An 18,516-nucleotide genomic window follows, 5' to 3' on the forward strand; every position below is an offset into this window, starting at 1 on the left:
ACTACCTGGGAAAGGCCTGCTCTAAAACATTTTTTCTGATAACCTGAAGAATATGACATGAATGACAGGCAATAAATGCTGAAACTATACAATGCTTAATTAAGCAAAACTGTATATTGTAAATATTATAAACAGTAGGATTTTTTAAAATAAAAATCACTAGTGTATAAGTGGAAGCTGGCAATGCTTACAAACCAGCCTTTATAGAGAGTGATATTTGACACAAAGAACATGTTAGCATAATAGGTGGCCCTTCTGCCTTACTGTATTTGGAAACTGCTAGGTCCTCTTCAGTGTGGCATTGTATTCTCTTAATGTTCACTTGAGCTTCTCTGTTTCCTGTACACTGTTCAAGTACATGCTGTTTGATTGACTGTTGACACAGCCATATACAAGTGTGTGTGTGATTGTGAGACTGCTCTTTGACTGGCTGGCATTCCAAACAGCACCTACTGTATTTTAACTTGGTGAATTGAGCTGACTGGCTTAGGTTCTATCTCCTTGCAACACCAGATTCAAAAAAACATGGTGATTTTGGTCTTATCTGTTGTAAAAGATGGATGTCTTTAATGGTACGCCGCTTAAAATGGTGTTATTTAGCTTCTTTATTCTCTATTCAAGATAGACGGTATTTAGTCAACCTGGGAGGATTTCATTACAAGTACAGTCATGGCCGAAATTATCGGCACCCCTGGAATTTTCCCGAAAAATGCACCATTTCTCCCAGAAAATTGTTGCAATTACAAATGTTTTGATATACAGGGTTATTTCCTTTATGTGCATTGGAACAACACAAAAAAACAGAAGAAAAGCCAAATCTGTCATCATGTCACACAGAACTCCAAAAATGGGCCGGACAAAATTATTGGCACCTTTACTCACCTGTGGCAAGAAACAGGTTGTGGCAATATAACAATCAGACCTGAAGCCAGTTAAAATGGAGAAAAGTTGACTCAACCTTTCTGTTGTGTGTCTGAGTGTGCCACACTAAGCATGGAGAACAAAAAGAAGAGCAGAGAATTGTCTGAGGACTTGAGAACAAAAATTGTGGAAAAATATCAACAATCTCAAGACTACAAGTCCATCTCCAGAGATCTTCAAGTTCCTTCGTCTGCTGTGTGCAACATAATCAAAAAGTTCATAACACATGGCACTGTAGCTAATCTCCGTGGACGCAAGAGAAACATTGATAAAAGACTGCAATGAAGGATAGTCCAAATGGTGGATAAACAGCCCCAATCAACTTCAATACATATCCAAGCTGTTCTGCAGACTCAGGGTGCAACAGTGTCAGCTTGAACTATCCGTCGACATCTGAATGAAATGAAACACTATGGCAGGAGAGCCAGGAGAACCCCACTGCTGACACAGAAACATAAAAAAGCCAGACTGGAGTTTTGCCAAAATGTGCTTGAGGAAGCCAAAATCTTTTTGAGCGAACATCTTGTGGACAGATGAGACCAAGGTAGAACTTTTTGATAAAGCTCATCATTCTACTGTTTAGAGAAAACGGAATGAGGCCTACGAAGAAAAGAACACAGTACTTACAGTCAAACATGGTGGAGGTTCTAAGATGTTTTGGGGATGTTTTGCTGCCTCTGGCACTGGATGCCTTGACTGTGTGCAAGGCATCATGAAATCTGTAGACTACCAAAAGATATTGGGGCGCAATGTAGGGCCCAGTGTCAGAAAGCTGGGTCTGTGTCAGAGGTCATGGGTGTTCCAGCAGGACAATGACCCCAAACATACCTCTAAAAGCACCCAGAAATGGTTGAAGACAAAGCGCTGGAGAGTTCTGAAGTGGTCAGCAATGAGTTCAGATCTAAATCCGATTGAACACTTATGGAGAGATCTTAAAATTGCTGTTGGGAGAAGGTGCCCTTCAAATCTGAGAGACCTTGAGCAGTTTGCAAAAGAAGAGTGGTCGGAAATTCCAGTTGAGAGGTGTAACAAGCTTGATTTCAGTTAATATTTGGTTGCATGACCTTAAGAAAAAATAAGTTGAGGGTGCCAATAATTTTGTCCAGCCCGGTTTTTGAGTTTTGTGTGTCAGATTTGGCTTTTTTTCTCTGTTTTTTGTGTTGTTCCAATGCACATAAAGGAAATAAACACATGTATACCAAAACATAGTAATTGCAACAATTTTCTGGGAGAAATGGTGCATTTTCTGGGAAAATTCCAGGGGTGCCGATAATTTCGGCCATGATTGTATATTAAAAGCATAAGCAGGAGACCAAGGGGTCAGAAAGAGAAGGAAAAGGTAGCTAAAGGTACATCAAAGTCTAAGCTGGTCTCATGTTCACGTTATGGCCTACCACGTTATGGCCCTAAACTGGACAACTGGATTAAAAATGGATGGATGAATGTTATCATTTATTACAACAACATCCACACTGATATTGTCTGTACAGCACTTTCAAAGGTGATTATAAAAATTATAATCATAAAAATAATTTAGTAAATACAAAATCAATTTCAAACAGAAGAAAATGACTCTACAAATACATGATTTAAGTATTTAGGAATTAACTATTCAAATGTACCATAAAAGAGCAACTAACAAAAGTGACAGGTGAGAAAAAAAAACCAGCAGAAAAAAAGAAAGTAATTCTTAAATCTTTAATCACATATTTAGTCATCAATGTACTTTTTAAAGAGACTGCTCCATAATATATCATTGTAAATCTAGTGTGTTCGGCAACGCTCTGATCAGTGAATCAAAATGTTTCAGTGCCATGGGGATTTAAATACAAAAACAACATTTAGTTCGGATCTTCTGTGTTGATGCCAAAGGAAGCACTGTACCAAACAATCACAAACCAAACATTTCCAATTTGGAGAAAATGGCTGGCAGGGTGTGTGGCCAACAGATTAAATCTGTGCTTAAAATGTCCTGTTTGTATGGAACAAGGACAAAAATGAATCATAGATGCCTTTTTGAAGGCATAATTACCAATGTGCAAAAGTTACAACAGCTGTGTTTAACCCATTTACTAAGAAAACAACCAACATTTTCTCATAAGTTAAGCTTAAAAATGGCCTGCCCCTGTTTATCACAAAGGGTGTTTTCTACCAACCTCCAGATTATTTATAGCTTCTCTGGAAGAATGGACACAATTATCTTACATTGAAAAATAAAGTACCAGTTAAAAAAAATAGCACTATCAACAGCTCAAATCGTTCATCACACAGAAATTAAACCCTGGATGGTCGCAGATGGCGTTAACGAATGTGCAAAAAAATGCACACCATACTTGGTTCAACTTGTCAGACTCTGCAAAGAACTGTGCATTTATTTTGTCAGTCCAACCATAACTTCACTAATATCCCACAGTTTCTTTGCTACATCATCATCTGTTGCTTTAGGCAGTAATTCTTCTTCTTTACAATTAGCAAAACATTTCCCAGAAACACCTTCTACATCTGAAGAGCAAGCCAAGTAGACAGAGCACTGAGCTCCTTCTAAAGGTGTTTTAAAGAAGGCCCATGTGGCTAAGTTAAAGAATGGCTTTACTAAGAATGGAATATTTATATGTTGACCAAGATTTGTTTTAACTATTCCAGGAGTCAGGGAGTTTACAGTTACTCCAGTGTCTTCTAAGCATTTTGCTAGCTCATGTGTGAACAGTAAATTGGCAAGCTTACTCCTGCTATATGCAAAACCTTTGTTGTAATTCTGTTCACTGTTCAAGTCATCAAAATTGATTTCCCCATATTTGTAAAGTTTTGAGGACACTACTATAATCCTGCTGGGAGAAGATGCTTTCAGAAGGTCCAAAAGAAGATTGGTTAAAAGAAAATGACCTAAATGATTGACTCCAAATTGCATCTCAAAACCATCTTCTGTTTTAGCGTACGGACACTGGAACACTCCAGCATTGTTGATTAAAACATCCAGTCTTGATTCTTCCTGTAATAAAAAGAATTAATTATTGCATTGTCTAATTGAACTTTTTGTATTACTAACCACATTAAATACATTTGTGTTCAGGTATAATTGACAATCAAAGGTTAATAAGTTTAGTTAGAATTATCCTCTAAGTTGAATTGCATTTCTGAATGCAATCTATCTACTGTAAATGACACTTTTAAAATAACACTAGCATCTGCTATTACTGAATTGCCTTTCAAATTGATTGCAGTCCTCAGGGTATGTTTACGCTTTCTCACGCTGATATTTCTGCAGTCGCATGGCTCCTGTTCATATAGTGCAGCATGTTTTATGAATGTGACATACTGCATATTTTCTGCAAGCAGATGCAATAAGACACATCCTCTGACATGTTAATGCTTTCTCTACAGGAAAATACACTACACAGAAAGATTCCCCTTGTCATTCCTTAATACACTCTTTTTCTTGTTCTCTGCAGATGAGGCTGCTCACATAGCTGCTCCAGGCACCATGGTGAGATGTACACTAAATGGTCTTTTGATACATCTTTAGGACTGCAAATGGCCATAATAAATAGGCAAAGTGGGTATCATACCATCAGTACACTGCACAATATTTAACATGACTCATTAACATGTCTGCCTGTGAGAGGAAAATAATGTATTGTTTTATTTTTGTTTCCACTACTGAACTTTACATAAACAAAAAAATAAAAGGCACACACATGTGGAATGAATGCATGAACACCTATGTGCATTAAAAATGCAAGTCAGCAAAATGTCCGCAAAAATTGCAGTTAAATTAATGCATACACAGAGATGTGATTCAGGTCTAAGTGTAATCATGGACAACACAGCAAGAATAATTTGTTCTTGGTTGCAGCGAACTACCAAGTGTCCAATAATGCCTTCACAGTCACAAATGTTATCTTTAAACAGTGTCAAGCTTAATTCCTCCCAGTTTGGGGATTTTGTTTTGGTTAAGCTTTGTACAAATGCCACAATTCTATTGTATTGAAAACTAACATTTGGAAAATAGATATAAAATCATTTACCAGTATTATTATTGTTAGAAAAATAGTGATGCTCTCTCAGAACCACCCAATTTTAATTAAATTAATCTGATTCTTTAAACAATTATAAGGTCAATTATAATTAAAAACTAGAAGTATACAGGACGTTTGGGGGCATGTAGTTTAAAGAAAAAGAAATCATAACTATATATAAAAGAAATGTGATCTCTATTTTTTCATGAACAAAGAAAAATAAAATGAGAACAAATTAAATATTCAAAGTTGAAATTCCCCACCAGCTACTTTGTCATTCCCCACTTTTGCTACCAAGCTAAATTCATGGCTTTGCAAATCAGGTTGTCCCAAGTACAAATCCCAGTCTGACAAGATGTTAGGTAGGTGTGCCTAATAAATTGGTAAATCAGTTATGTAGTTTTGTATATGTTACGGGTGAGGCCTGAAAATTGGATAAACTTAACGTTTCTTTAACCATGGCTGTGGAGTCGGAGTTGAGGAGTCGGAGACAATTTTGGGTACCTGGAGTCGGAGTCGGCAAAAAGTTAACCGACTCCGACTCCTATTAAATTTAAATGGGAATTAAAAAAGTAAGTTGAAATGTCCCAATTCACAAACAGTCATAATGAACTACTTCTCTGCTGTAAGAATAAAGCCCAATACATGCAGTGCATAATGTTACCACAAAACGAACATGTCAAGTAACCATGAAGCATGCTTTTCATTGACTGTATGCGTCACTATATGGGATGTAATGCACAGGTAAGGTGCGGCACCGCTTTCCATTGTGTCGTGTTCCACTGTTACAGGGAACTGTGAACCTAGCCTAAAGCCCCCCATACATTTACAGACACTTATTTAAAAACAAAACCTTGTTTTCATTGTGTTTGTCTTTAATCTGGCGTGTTGGCTTCCTAGCCAGTAGTTCTGTGGTGAAATGACATGTATGTTGCCTTCCTTTCCTTCAATGGATGTAGAAAATACATTAACATAGTATATACATACAGAGGAGTCGGAGTCGGAAGATTTAGAAACTAAGGAGTCGGAGTCGGAGCATTTATCTACCGACCCCACAGCCCTGTCTTTAACATTGCTTGCATTATCCAGCAGACTTGGGTAAAGCCAGAATACAATACGAGTTTCTAACTTTACCGGGTAATCTTTTGATAAAGCAAATTTATGTTAGGTTCATCCAATTTTCACGCTTTACCTGTAACATATACATGAATGGTAATATGCACAGTAGTACATAAACATACTGTGTTCTCTATATGTATTTGGATAGTTAAGTCAACATTAATATTCATAAACAAGCAATTAATATATTAGATAAAAAAGTCAAAATAATGAAGAATGCCAGAATTTACAATGTTTATTTTCATGTAAACCAGTATACACATTCAAATAAAGAATTTTGTGATTTACCCCTCACGTACTGGGATAGTAACCTAAATGAATGCAGTATAAAATCCTCTGCCAGGCAGTTCATAGGCACATCAAGCTTATGTCCCAATAACATTACCAGACTCTTGGTTTCTTCTAAAAGCTTTGACAAGTCTTTTTCAACTTATTTGTTTTAGAAGGTGTATAATGTCTTCTGTAAAAGGACTGTGATACTCTTACGGCTGCACTTTGAAGAATCTTTCCAGTGTGACTTCAGAGATAATTGTGCAAGAAAAAAAGAAAAACATATTCTAGTATTATCTGCAGCTGACAGGTCGATATTAGAAATTTATTTGTCTATGCCCAGGTTTTCATTCTAACTGAATTTGTGTTCTGCCTAGGCCAACTGACTCTTAAAGTGTTGCAAACAACTGGAGTACTCATGCAAATGTCCCTAAATGCACAAAAATGCCAAGGAGGAAAGAAAATCAAAATAAAATGTTTATTAGACCAATAAGAAGAGGGGCAGTAAAATAGTGGCAATAATTACAATACTAAGTAAACAAAGGCAAATTAATAAGCATCAACAGGCTCTTCTCGTCCTTATTAAATAGGAAATCCACTATATGGCCATTGGGGCTACACAGTAAAGTAAGGTGCTCCTGATTATCAACACTCTCACTCTCACTGTCACTGTCAATCCCAATAGTCAAACATCTGATCCAAACTCTCCTCCTGACTCCAACATTCAACTAGCCTCTTAAGGCGAGGCAGCTTGAAATCCTTTGCCCATAATTAGATACAGGGTTTTGTACAGGACCACTTAAGGAATGTTCTTTGAAATGTCTACAGCTGCCTGTCTCCCCACAGTTCCATTTGGTAATATCAGGATTCTTGTACTCCCCCAAACCCCCCCAAAAACCACTCTATGGCCAAGATCTGTGAATATATCCCAGATGAGCCGGCCTCACAGCATAATATTTGACAGGGGTCCATATACATATATTTTAATTGAGCACCTTACTGACTAAAACGCTTGAGTAACTAATCCAGGGCACCCATTTTTCCACATTTGCTACACTGCTCCCTGGTGATGACCATCCTTCAACACTGACAATAATATATAACATTCTTGCCATGGTCGGCTTCTTTGTATGTCTCGGGATTCTGCAGAGTCTCACCAATGGTTTGCACAGTGTCTGCTTGCCTTGAATGCTCTTATACACATGTGAACATGTTACAGTGTAAGCTAACAATACAACAAGAAACACCTAGCAGAAAATTATACAAAAGATTATGTACACAGGTAATGTGATGTGTTGATCAAGAATCACTCAATATTCTGTAAAAACATTACAAGCATAAATAGTGATATTCTGTACTTGGGTCCATCTTTACATTTTCATCTGAAATAAAACAGCAAATCTAACACAATATGTATGGGTGACTGTTTAGTTTATTGTGGTCTAGCCATGCACTTGTGAAGCACTCTGCGTTGGTGCTCCCAAAAAAAAATAACAGTGTACTGGATAAAATAAAGGTACTTTTTGACAGATTAGGTATCATACATACTTATAAGAAACACAATTACAGTGTCAAATAAATGTAAACTTGTGCAGAATAATTTTAAAGTAGGTAATGTTTACATTGGGTTGCAATTTTGAATTGAAGATTTGGACTCTTTACCAGTGAATGAGGGGTTTTGGTAGAAGTCCATGTGCCCGGGCTACCTATTTGTGGATTATTTTATTTTCCCGAGGTATTTGTTTAGCAATAATTTAGCAAAAAATGGACTATTGTAAGCATGTGTCTAGACAGCTTGACAAGTGGATTACTCGACACGAGTAACGTGACATTTTTGATATTGTTTACTGTTGTCCAGTGTTGGGATCACCATAGGTTCCCATTTTATCAGAAACGTTATCTCCATATTTCATGAAAACATGTGAGGCATTTTTTTCTCTGCCAAACCATACGGAGTGAATAGCATATAAAAATATTTTTTAGGAGCAATATCTCTTTAAATGTCTTGTTTAATGTTTTAATACTGGAGTATATCAGTTTGATATTATGTTGCAACTCCTTTCCTCTACAAAGTGCTATATAAAATAACCGACTGGCCTTTTTGCCGACACCTGAATTGCTCTATGTATCGCCACTAACGTAGATTCCTACCATTAATTATATACACAAGCACATTATATCCACCAATCCACATCGGAAACACTGTTACGTTACAGGCAGTTTCTGCAAGCCTACTATAAATCAAATGTGTAGCTGCATTGAGTACCTTGATTATTTCCTCACAGAAGTTATGGACAGACTTTAACGATGCAAGATCCAGGTGTTTTATTACTATTTCGCCTCTATCTGGACCGACCTCCTGAAGCAGCTCTGTAGCAGCCTGTTCAGCTCTCGACTTATCCCGGCAAGCCATGATCACCCTGGCGTGCAGCTTCAAGAGTTCGCATGCAGTGGCCTTGCCGATACCACTGTTTGCCCCCGTAACAAGAACTGTTTTTCCACGCATTATGCCTTTGGAAAAAGACATTATTTGGGATTTAGATGCCCTGTTGAAAAAACGGCGAGCAATTATTATAAACCCACCGCCTAACACCGCGGCAAAAAACACTGCGGCCGACATGAAGTTATAATATTCCTGACACGAAAGCAAGTATCAAAATAACTACAACTCCCAAAATCCTTTGCGAAAAAAACCCATCTCGCGAACGTATAAATACTATGCGATATCTCATGAGCCTATTTCGTTTAAAATTGCGGCGTTCAGATCAGCTGTCGTCAAAACAAGCATAGTTAGAGAATCAGAGACCTTACACGTTGTAACTAAATCCATTCAATGGAGCAATGTAAATCAATTTGATAATATTTGATCCTGTGTTTGGTCATAATGTAATTTATGATTTTATTGAGGTGGTATTAGCATATTAAGTTTAATTGTTTAAAAAAGTAAAAATAGATGGGCTTTATTATAATTATGAATAGGATCTATAGCGCTGCATTGTGTGTGTGTGTGTGTGTGTCTGTTCTGTGTAAAGCATGATCTGACAGTGCGCTGTTATGACTAGGGAGCTATACTGGGGGGTTTCCAGGTCTGAGCCAATCCCGGCGCCCCTCCATTTTGGGTGCAATGTGTGGACAATCTTGATTTTTTTTTTTAAAAAGCAACGCATTAAAGGACTGATTGTGTGTGTGTGTGTGAAAATAACAAGTAAACTAAACTCATTGTCTAATACATATCTTCAAATGCAGAAGGACCACAAAAATGCTATTTTTTAGCTGACATGGTTGTTATTTTTATGTTTTCTGATTGGACGAGGTGGGGAGTCAACATAACCTCGGGATCTGGCAAACTTGGGTAACACTTAATTGGATTAAGTGGTTTTGAGGATGTGGTTATACAAAACATACTTTGTGTGTATGTGTGTGCATATATTTATTGTTTACAAACATGTTAGTTTAAATAGTGCTAAGGATAAATATGTAAACATATAAATGTTGCTACACTTTGTCCATATGTTTATCACAGCTTACAAGTTGCACATTCCTGATTTCCATCTGCTAAAGTCGATTGGCCTTAATGCATAGTTGCCGGGGAGCTTCTGAGAAAATTCTGGCCTTGATTGGCTCATGGAACTGGGGAAAGTACACCAGACTGTGTTCTTATTCTCCCCAGTTAAGCGATGTGAGGCAAAGCTGGGAGTGAGGCTCTTCAAGTAAAGAATGAAGCAAATCATAGTGGCATTACAAAGCAGCTGAGAAGGAGCAGTCTGTTTTCCTGGCCATCGGACCTTACTTAATTCCTTGTTACTTAGTATTGCCTAATCTTACTTTAAACTTTTTTTTCTTTCTTCATCTTGTAAAGCACTTTGAACTACATAATTTGTATGAAAATGTGCTATATAAATAAATGTTGTTGAAGCTGACATGTTTTATCTGAAACATCAGTTGCAGCATCACTTCAGGAATAAAGACAGCCAAGAGGCCACTGCATTTGCAGTTCCACAATGTCGATTTACATGCTCACATATAATGGACATATCACTGCACAGAAGTGCAGCTCTACTACACCATTTGACAGCACGGGGCTCAATTTCCCTGTTGCATCACCTGGTAACATAGCACTCAGGACGCCAGCTGCACATCAGCAGATAAAGACCACCCTGAATGTTTAAAGAATCTGTATGGTGTTGCATGGAGTTGGAAGTGGTTGCCGGGGACAGCTGAGCTCTCAAAGAGATGGCTATGCAACAGTACTAGCAAGTTGGCCAGCCTGAAGGTGTCGTCATCACGATGTCAGCAGCAGTATGAACCTGAATTCCATCGTTCAAACAAGCAGCTTTCAGGGAGCCCGTTGAAAAGGTCGATCCTACCGCAGTTGCACAATCTGCATGATGTAGGTGCTGTAGTAAAATGCCAAGATCAAACAATTCTAATAAAATCAGAAGACCTGAAGGCTATGAATCGTCTGCCATAGGGAGATCATTGACAATTCTAACTAATGCAGCGTTGGTACTGTGGACTGCTCAGAAAGTGGACTGAAAGACTTCATATAAGATAGTATAGATTAAGTGGAATTGCAACGACAGCTTAACAGTCTTCTCAAACGCTTTAGATAAGGAAGAAATACTTTAGAAAAAAAAAGTAAGCTGTATGATTAATATTTGACTTTTTCAGAATTGGTTTTGTAGAAGCAAATTTGATGGAATCGGGTACATTGCCAGAAGATAAAGACATATTAATAATATTGGTACCAGCTGGACAAACTGCTGTAAAACAAGTTTTCACCAGAGAGAACAAATTCAGATCCGGGAAAGCAGAAGATGAGTTCATTCGGGAAACAGCGTGAATATACACAGCCTCAGTGACTTCAGCAAAACAACTTCGAAAACAGCCCTAAAAATGTCAGGTTCAGTGAAGAATGGAGTAGGAGCTACGCCAGGCTAAAAGGCCTTATTTGCTCCCTGATGTTTTAAAGCTTTGTTTGAAAAATAATGAAGGAAACTGTTAGAAATAATAGCTGGACTTGCCTTTACTTCAGTGCAGCAGATTAAGACTGAGATGAGAAAAGATATGAGCACCAGAAGTTTTCGCATTACCGACAGTTATAGCACATTGGCTGGTATCTGCAGGTAAACAAACATGAAGACATCTGACAAAATCAAACTGTGGTCTGAGACCCCAAGCTGCCTCTGGTTATGGTGAATTCCAAAGTATGGACCATGTCTATGTTGAATTGGAGCGAAACACTTTATGAGCTTTGCCATCTATAAGGCAAGTGGGCATCTAGGATTATTGATAAGAACATTAAAATCACCCAAGTCTACAAAGTGTGTAAACACAGAACAAATATTACAAATTTAGTTTAACATTCTGCTAAACATGAAGTATTAGCCTTAGGTGAATGATACACAAGCACAATAATTTGTGGCTGAAAAATTATCCACTTTGAAGCGATGCATTCAAATAAAAGAGCATCTGTAGGAGGGTAAGGAGTTTGAAACATGCATCAAAAGTCAGAAGAAAGGTTAGAAGTCATTTAAAGTTATGATTTATTTCTAAATGAATTTAATTAGGCACATTTTATGCCTTCTGATGGTTAAGAGGAGGGATATTTATTTGTTTTCAAAATGATTGCTGGTATCTAGTCGGCATGTTTTAACAATTTTCATGTGCTGGGAGAAAATACAAGGATTTCTTGAAACTGACATTCAGTATGTGGAGATTCTGTGAACAGATCCTCAACGTGAATAATATATTTGTGAGTGCAAAGTTCACCAAGTATTTCGAAACCCACTTGAGAGATCTTTGGAAGGCACTTAGCTGTTTGTAAAGATGTAAGCTGTAAAAAGTTTAATAAATCCTGGCTCTTGGAGATATAAAAAAACAAAGTCTTGTTAAATCTAATGCCCTACTCTATTTTAGTATTCTTGCTCTGTGTACTAGCTTGGAACATTCTTGCCTATGTTGTCTCCACCTGTTATTTCCTTGTGGTCGGCTATTTGTTCCCTTCTGTCCTCTGTACTTAATAGGATGTAGTGGAAAATGAAAATCATTTTCATCTTGCTAGACACATCCAATTTATCTCTTATTCACTTCCAAATGAAACTTCTAGCAATGGACATTATAGCAGCCAAGTGCTGCAGAGCTACAAGTACCAGGGGGTTCACATAAACAGCAAACCGGACAGATCAGACAACACAGTGGTGCTGTACAAGAAGGGTCAGAGCAGATCACACTTGCTAAGGAGACTTGGGTCTTTTGATGTGTGCAGCAAGCTGCTAGAAATATTCTATCAGTCCATAGAAGCCATTGTGTTATTCTATGCTGCAGTATCCTGGGGATGCAACCTGATCTCAAAAGAGGTACAGTCCCTTAAAAATTTATCAAGAAAGCCTGCTCCATTACAGGGCAAACCTTGGACACACTGGAAGATATTGTAGAAAAGAGGATGGTGGCAAAATTGGATGCCATCATGAAAAATCCCCTTCATCCCATCCAGGAGACACTATCTCAGAGCACTTTTAGCCACTGGAGCATCTTATCACAATGTGCTATGAAATGCCTCTGGGGATATTTTCTGTCCACTGCTATCAGGCAATTCAATACTTCCACCTGATGTACTTGTTAAGTTCATTTATTTATTGATTGATTGGCTGTATTATATGTCCTATGAGTCTGTATCCTTATTTTTTAGGTTTCTGCAGCATGATGTTTCATTATCTAATCTAATAATATTAAAATGGAAACATCCTGAGCTTGTTAAATCTCATCAGTGGATAACATCTTTCTATAATCTTTATCTGAAATAATAAGGCTTTAGTCAAAAATATCTTGGAAAAGACAACAATGTCATTCCAAACACTGACAACACAGTTGCACGTAATTGTCCTTTTCTTGCTTAAACCTCAGGTTTGTTTGTGCTTTATTTTTTTCTTTATTTGGACAGATTTAATAGCTTTGCCCCTGTCTATTTCCTGAAAGGCCTATGAGGTGGCATGCACTCAGCTTCATCTCTCCATTGTTAGTTCAATATCATGGTACATATTAACTTGTTTTTGGGATGTGTTCATTTGGAGTTTTAATGTTATATGACAAATTACCTTTGGAAATTTTAGCTGTTCTTTATTAAAAGTGCACAACATTAATACTGTAATAAGCAATCTCAATGCACGTAGAAAACCTAGGAAATACGGCATAAACTCCAATAATCTAATTAAAATCACTATTTTAGGGGAACAATGTATTAAAACTATAAAAACAGATCACAGATTAAACAAAAAATACACACAGAGCGCTAATAATAATAATTTAGTTCCTATTCCAAATATCAATAACGCACATAGTACTCATCTCTGCACCTCCGAAACATTAAATATGGCACTATTGAATGTTAGAGCTTTAACTAACAAAACGTTTTTTATCAACGATCTTATTAGTGATAAAAAAATAGATCTTATTGCACTAAATGAAACATGGCTTAATTCAGACAGCGCAGTTTTAATCGAATCTGCCTCCGGATTACAGTTTTACTCATGCAGACCGCCAGGGAAAAAGGGGGGGCGGATTGGCTAACATTTACTAGAGCCGATTAAAATGTAAAGATATCAGTTTTGGTAAGTTCAAGTCCTTTGAGTATCTCGCCGTTGTTATCCATGGAGATTCTCAAGTTCTAGTACTATCCGTGTATAGACCTCCTAAATATAACGCGTCATTTTTTGAGGAATTCTCTGACTTAATGTCAATTTTAATTACTAACTATGACACACTCCTAATAGTTGGCGACTTTAATTTTCATATAGATAATCAGTGTGATCTAAAAGTAAAAGAATTTATGAACCTCCTGGATTCTTTTGATTTGAGACAACTCATAAATCAGCCTACACATAAAGCAGGTCATACATTAGACTTAGTGATTACTAAAGGACTGAAAGTTGATATAAAACAGATCATTGATATTGGTCTATCAGACCATTTTCTTCTACTTTTTAATATAGAAATAATGATAAAAACACTCATGAGAAGCATATTGTTAAAAAACGCTTCTTTGATTCGGCAGCAGCTTTAAAACTTACAAACATTTTAAGCAATCAGTCCGTTTATAGTGCCAGCTATAATAGCGAGGATAATGTAAATAGTAAGGTGGAAAGATTTAATTCTAAAGTGAGAGCTGCTGTTGACATAGTTGCACCTGAAAAGACAGTGAAAAATCTTCTAGCATTGTTATACCATGGAAGACCCAAAGAGTGTCTGATTTAAAGAGAACATGCCGTAGAGCTGAGCGTCAATGGAGGAAGACTAAACTTACTATCCACCATGAAATATTAAAAGTCAAAATAACAGAATACAATAACACTGTCCGTCTTGAGAGACGCTGCTATTTCTCAAGATTATAAATAACAATGCTAGTAATCCCAGAGTCTTATTTTCATTGATCCTACTAAACCCAGGTAGCTCAAAGGAATGCCTCCTAAGTGCTTCCAGTGAAACCTGTGAGGCTGTCGCTGTATTTTCAATCAAAAATTAATGATATTAGAAATAACATAGTATATCTCCCCAACACTAAGGATCCTCCTAAACCCCAGCATCCTGTTATAAACAAATTAAACTCTTTCACTAGGATAGATTTACCTGATTTAAAAAAATAATCTCTCAATTAAAACCCTCCACCTCGTCCTTGACCCGATACCAACAAGGTTTTTCAAAGAAGTATCAGGCGTGCTAATTGATAATGTTCTTGACATAGTAAATTCGTCACTAGATACTGGGGTCTTCCCAGACTGTCTTAAGACTGCTGTAGTTAAACCCCTACTTAAGAAACATAATCTTGACCCCTCAGCTCTTGAAAATTTTAGACCCATCTCTAACCTGCCTTCTTAAGTAAAGTTCTGGAGAAGGCAGTCATTATGCAGTTAAATGACCACCTAAATAAACATGCTATTCTTGATAAATTTCAGTCGGTTTTAGAACAAATCACAGCACAGAAACTGCACTCGTTAAAGTAGTAAATGACTTGCGGGTAAATGCAGACAGAGGCCATTTATCTGTTCTCATCCTCTTAGATCTGAGTGCTGCATTTGACACCATTGATCACAACATTCTTAGAAATCGCCTTAGTCAATGGGTGGGCCTCTCTGGCAGTGTCTTAAATTGGTTTGAATCCTACCTGACAGGGAGAAAATTTTTGTTAGTTGTGGGAATTACAACTCGAAGACACATGATATCCATATGGTGTTCCACAAGGCTCTATCCTGGGTCCGCTGTTATTCTCAATCTACATGCTTCCGTTAGGTCAGATTATCTCAGGGCACAACGTGAGCTACCACAGCTATGCTGATGACACACAGCTGTACTTATCAATAGCACCTGATGACCCTGATTCTATTGATTCACTAACACAATGTCTGACTTGTATCTCAGAATGGATGAATAGTAATTTTCTCAAGTTAAATAAAGAAAACTGAAATTTTAGTGATCAGCAATAATGGATACAATGAGGCTATTAGAAATAAACTGGATACATTAGGATTAAAAGTCAAGACAGGTAAAAAGCTTAGGGGTGATTGTTGACTGTAATCTGAATTTTAAATCACATATTAATCAGATCATTAGGACAGCATTTTTTCACTTAAGAAACATAAGTAAAGTTAGACCTCTTATATCACTGAAAGATGCTGAGAAATTAGTTCACGCGTTTGTTTTCAGTCGACTAGATTACTGTAATGCACTCCTCTCAGGACTACCCAAAAAAGATATAAATCGTTTGCAACTAGTGCAGAATGCAGCTGCTAGAATCCTAACTAGGAAAAGAAAATCGAACACATTTCTCCAGTTTTAATGTCACTACACTGGTTACCTGTGTCATTCAGAATTGACTTTAAAATTCTGCTTATGGTTTATAAAGCCTTAAATAATCTCGCCCCATCTTATATATCGGAATGTCTGACACCTTATATTCCAAATCGTAACCTCAGATCCTCAAATGAGTGTCTCCTTAGAATTCCAAGAACAAAACTTAAAAGAAGTGGTGAGGCGGCCTTCTGCTGCTATGCACCTAAAATCTGGAATAGCCTGCCAATAGGAATTCGCCAGGCTGATACAGTAGAGCACTTTAAAACACTGCTGAAAACACATTACTTTAACATGGCCTTTCTATAACTTCATTTTAATCTTAATTTAACTTAATCCTGATACTCTATATGTTCAATTCATCATAATAACTATTCATGGTGGCTCTAAAATCGGTACTGACCCCTACTCTCTTTTCTGTTTCTTTTTCCGGTTTCTTTGTGGTGGTGGCCTGCGCCACCTCCACCTACTCAAAGCTTCATGATGCTCCAACAATGATGGACGGATTAAAAGGCAGAAGTCTACGTGACCATCATCATCATCAAGCCCTTCCATGAGAATCCTACATCCAAAGAGGACTGTTTCATTTATGTTAGGTAGAATGCCCAGAGGGGACTGGGCGGTCTCATGGTCTGGAATCCCTACAGATTTTATTTTTTCTCCCGCCGTCTGGAGTTTTTTTGTTTTTTCTGTCCCCCCTGGCCATTGAACCTTACTCTTATTCGATGTTAATTAATGTTGATTTATTTTGTTTTATAATTGTGTCTTTCATTTTTCTATTCTTTAATATGTAAAGCTACTGTTTGTATGAAAATGTGCTATATAAATAAATGTTGTTGTTGTTGTTGTAAAAAAAAAAAATGAATAAAAGTCTCACCATTACTTATGTTTTACTGTTTTTTCTCCATGATCCACAACTTCTTAATCAGGAAAATAGGAGTGCAAGGCAAAGAATTGCTGAAGCGCTCTAAAAAGTGTCCACACACTAGCCAAAATGAAGTATAAACACAACAGAAACAGAGAATTTAGAAAACATTCAGACCCCTTCACTTTCAACACAAATTTATCGTGTTGTAAATTTTATTTTACATTTGATATTTTTTATTACACACAAATACTCAAAACGCAAGCACAATTAATCTCTCTCTCCCCCAATTCCTCTCATTACCACACTGCCCTCCTCTAGTCGAGTATTCCTTCGTGTTTTCCCAGCTCTGACTCATCTGGATAAGGGCGTACGTTCTCTTTTATTGAGGACCCGGTAGAACTTCAGGTGCCAGGATCACTGCTCGATAGAAGTACTTCCGGGTCATATGGAAGTTCCATAAATTGGGGAGCACATCTTTTTACAGCACCCCCTTGTGGCACCCATGGTCCCCAGCAGGACTGTGTTGTCGGATTACATCTCCCAGCATTCCTTGTTGGTTCCCTAATTGGTGCCATCATGCAGGATTGCTGCCATCTACAACCTGGGGGAACTAGATATCTGTCTATGACAGCCTTTCCCTGTCCTTCCCTTTTCTCCCGTCCAGGGAAGGTAATGGAACCACATCCAGCTGGGACGTCCATCCATCCCCTGGGCACCCTTGACCGGGTGCGACCTCCTTCCTTTCTTTCGACCGCGATGCTTTTCTGTATTCTTGAGGCCTCCCATCCAAGTAAGGGATCTTCCTGACCTCTTGCCTATCCATCCCGTATGCCTCCTACATCATTTAGAAGAACACACACCTGTGTATATAACGGTCCAAAAATTCACACTGCTTGTTAGGACAAAACAAAGTTATGTTCCAAGGAGCTGCCTCTAGACCTCTGTGATAAAATTGTGGTGAAACATAGATTAGAACCATTTCTAAAGCTCTGAGTGCTCCCAGGAGCACAGTGACTTCAATAATTCCAATAACTGGAAATGGAAGAAGTCTGGAACCACCATGACTCTTACTAGAGTTGGCTGTTTGGCCAAAGTGAGTAACTGGGTGTTAGGAGTCCCAAGCACTAAAGAGTTCTAAAGCACATAGTCCCGAAAATGCCTACTAGAGGGGGAACTGTCAAGCCTAGCCAATAACAAGGGAAAACAAAAATCTTTTTATATAAAAATATTTATTCTTCATAAGAGAAATGATCTGTAACACAAAAGCTCTGAAGAGCACAAAAGGCATTCAAGGCCTATTAAATGCAAATCTAAAATCAAATACAGTCCCAATACAAAATCCTAAGAAAAGATGAAAAACAAAGCAATAGGTCAAAAAAATCCAGTAAATTATTATCAGCAAAACACAAGAACTCACCACTCTGATCTGCATTCACATAACTTCCAGATTTATTTGGCAGAGGGCATTTTCTTGCAGAG

At 37.6% G+C, this 18,516-nt stretch overlaps 1 protein-coding gene across 1 annotated transcript; it reads right to left on the reverse strand.

Moving 5' to 3' along the window:
* Positions 1–2,604: 2,604 nt before the first annotated feature.
* Positions 2,605–9,013, reverse strand: rdh14a (retinol dehydrogenase 14a). The gene is made up of 2 exons (XM_039748172.1): positions 8,593–9,013; positions 2,605–3,910 (listed from the first exon to the last, which is right to left on the reverse strand). Exons 1-2 carry the CDS (start codon positions 8,944–8,946, stop codon positions 3,293–3,295), a joined length of 972 nt encoding a protein of 323 aa, XP_039604106.1. The 5' UTR covers positions 8,947–9,013; the 3' UTR covers positions 2,605–3,292.
* Positions 9,014–18,516: the final 9,503 nt, after the last annotated feature.

The sequence above is a fragment of the Polypterus senegalus genome, chromosome 3 (assembly GCF_016835505.1).
Source record: "Polypterus senegalus isolate Bchr_013 chromosome 3, ASM1683550v1, whole genome shotgun sequence".
Classification (NCBI taxonomy): domain Eukaryota; kingdom Metazoa; phylum Chordata; class Cladistia; order Polypteriformes; family Polypteridae; genus Polypterus; species Polypterus senegalus.

Excerpts from the sequence above, each read along its gene's own strand:
- rdh14a (XM_039748172.1), bottom strand. The coding sequence starts at position 8,946 with ATGTCGGCCGCAGTGTTTTTTGCCGCGGTGTTAGGCGGTGGGTTTATA. Across the intron at positions 3,911-8,592 it reads TCTGTGAGGAAATAATCAAG|GAAGAATCAAGACTGGATGT; the intron begins GTACTCAATGCA and ends TTTTTATTACAG.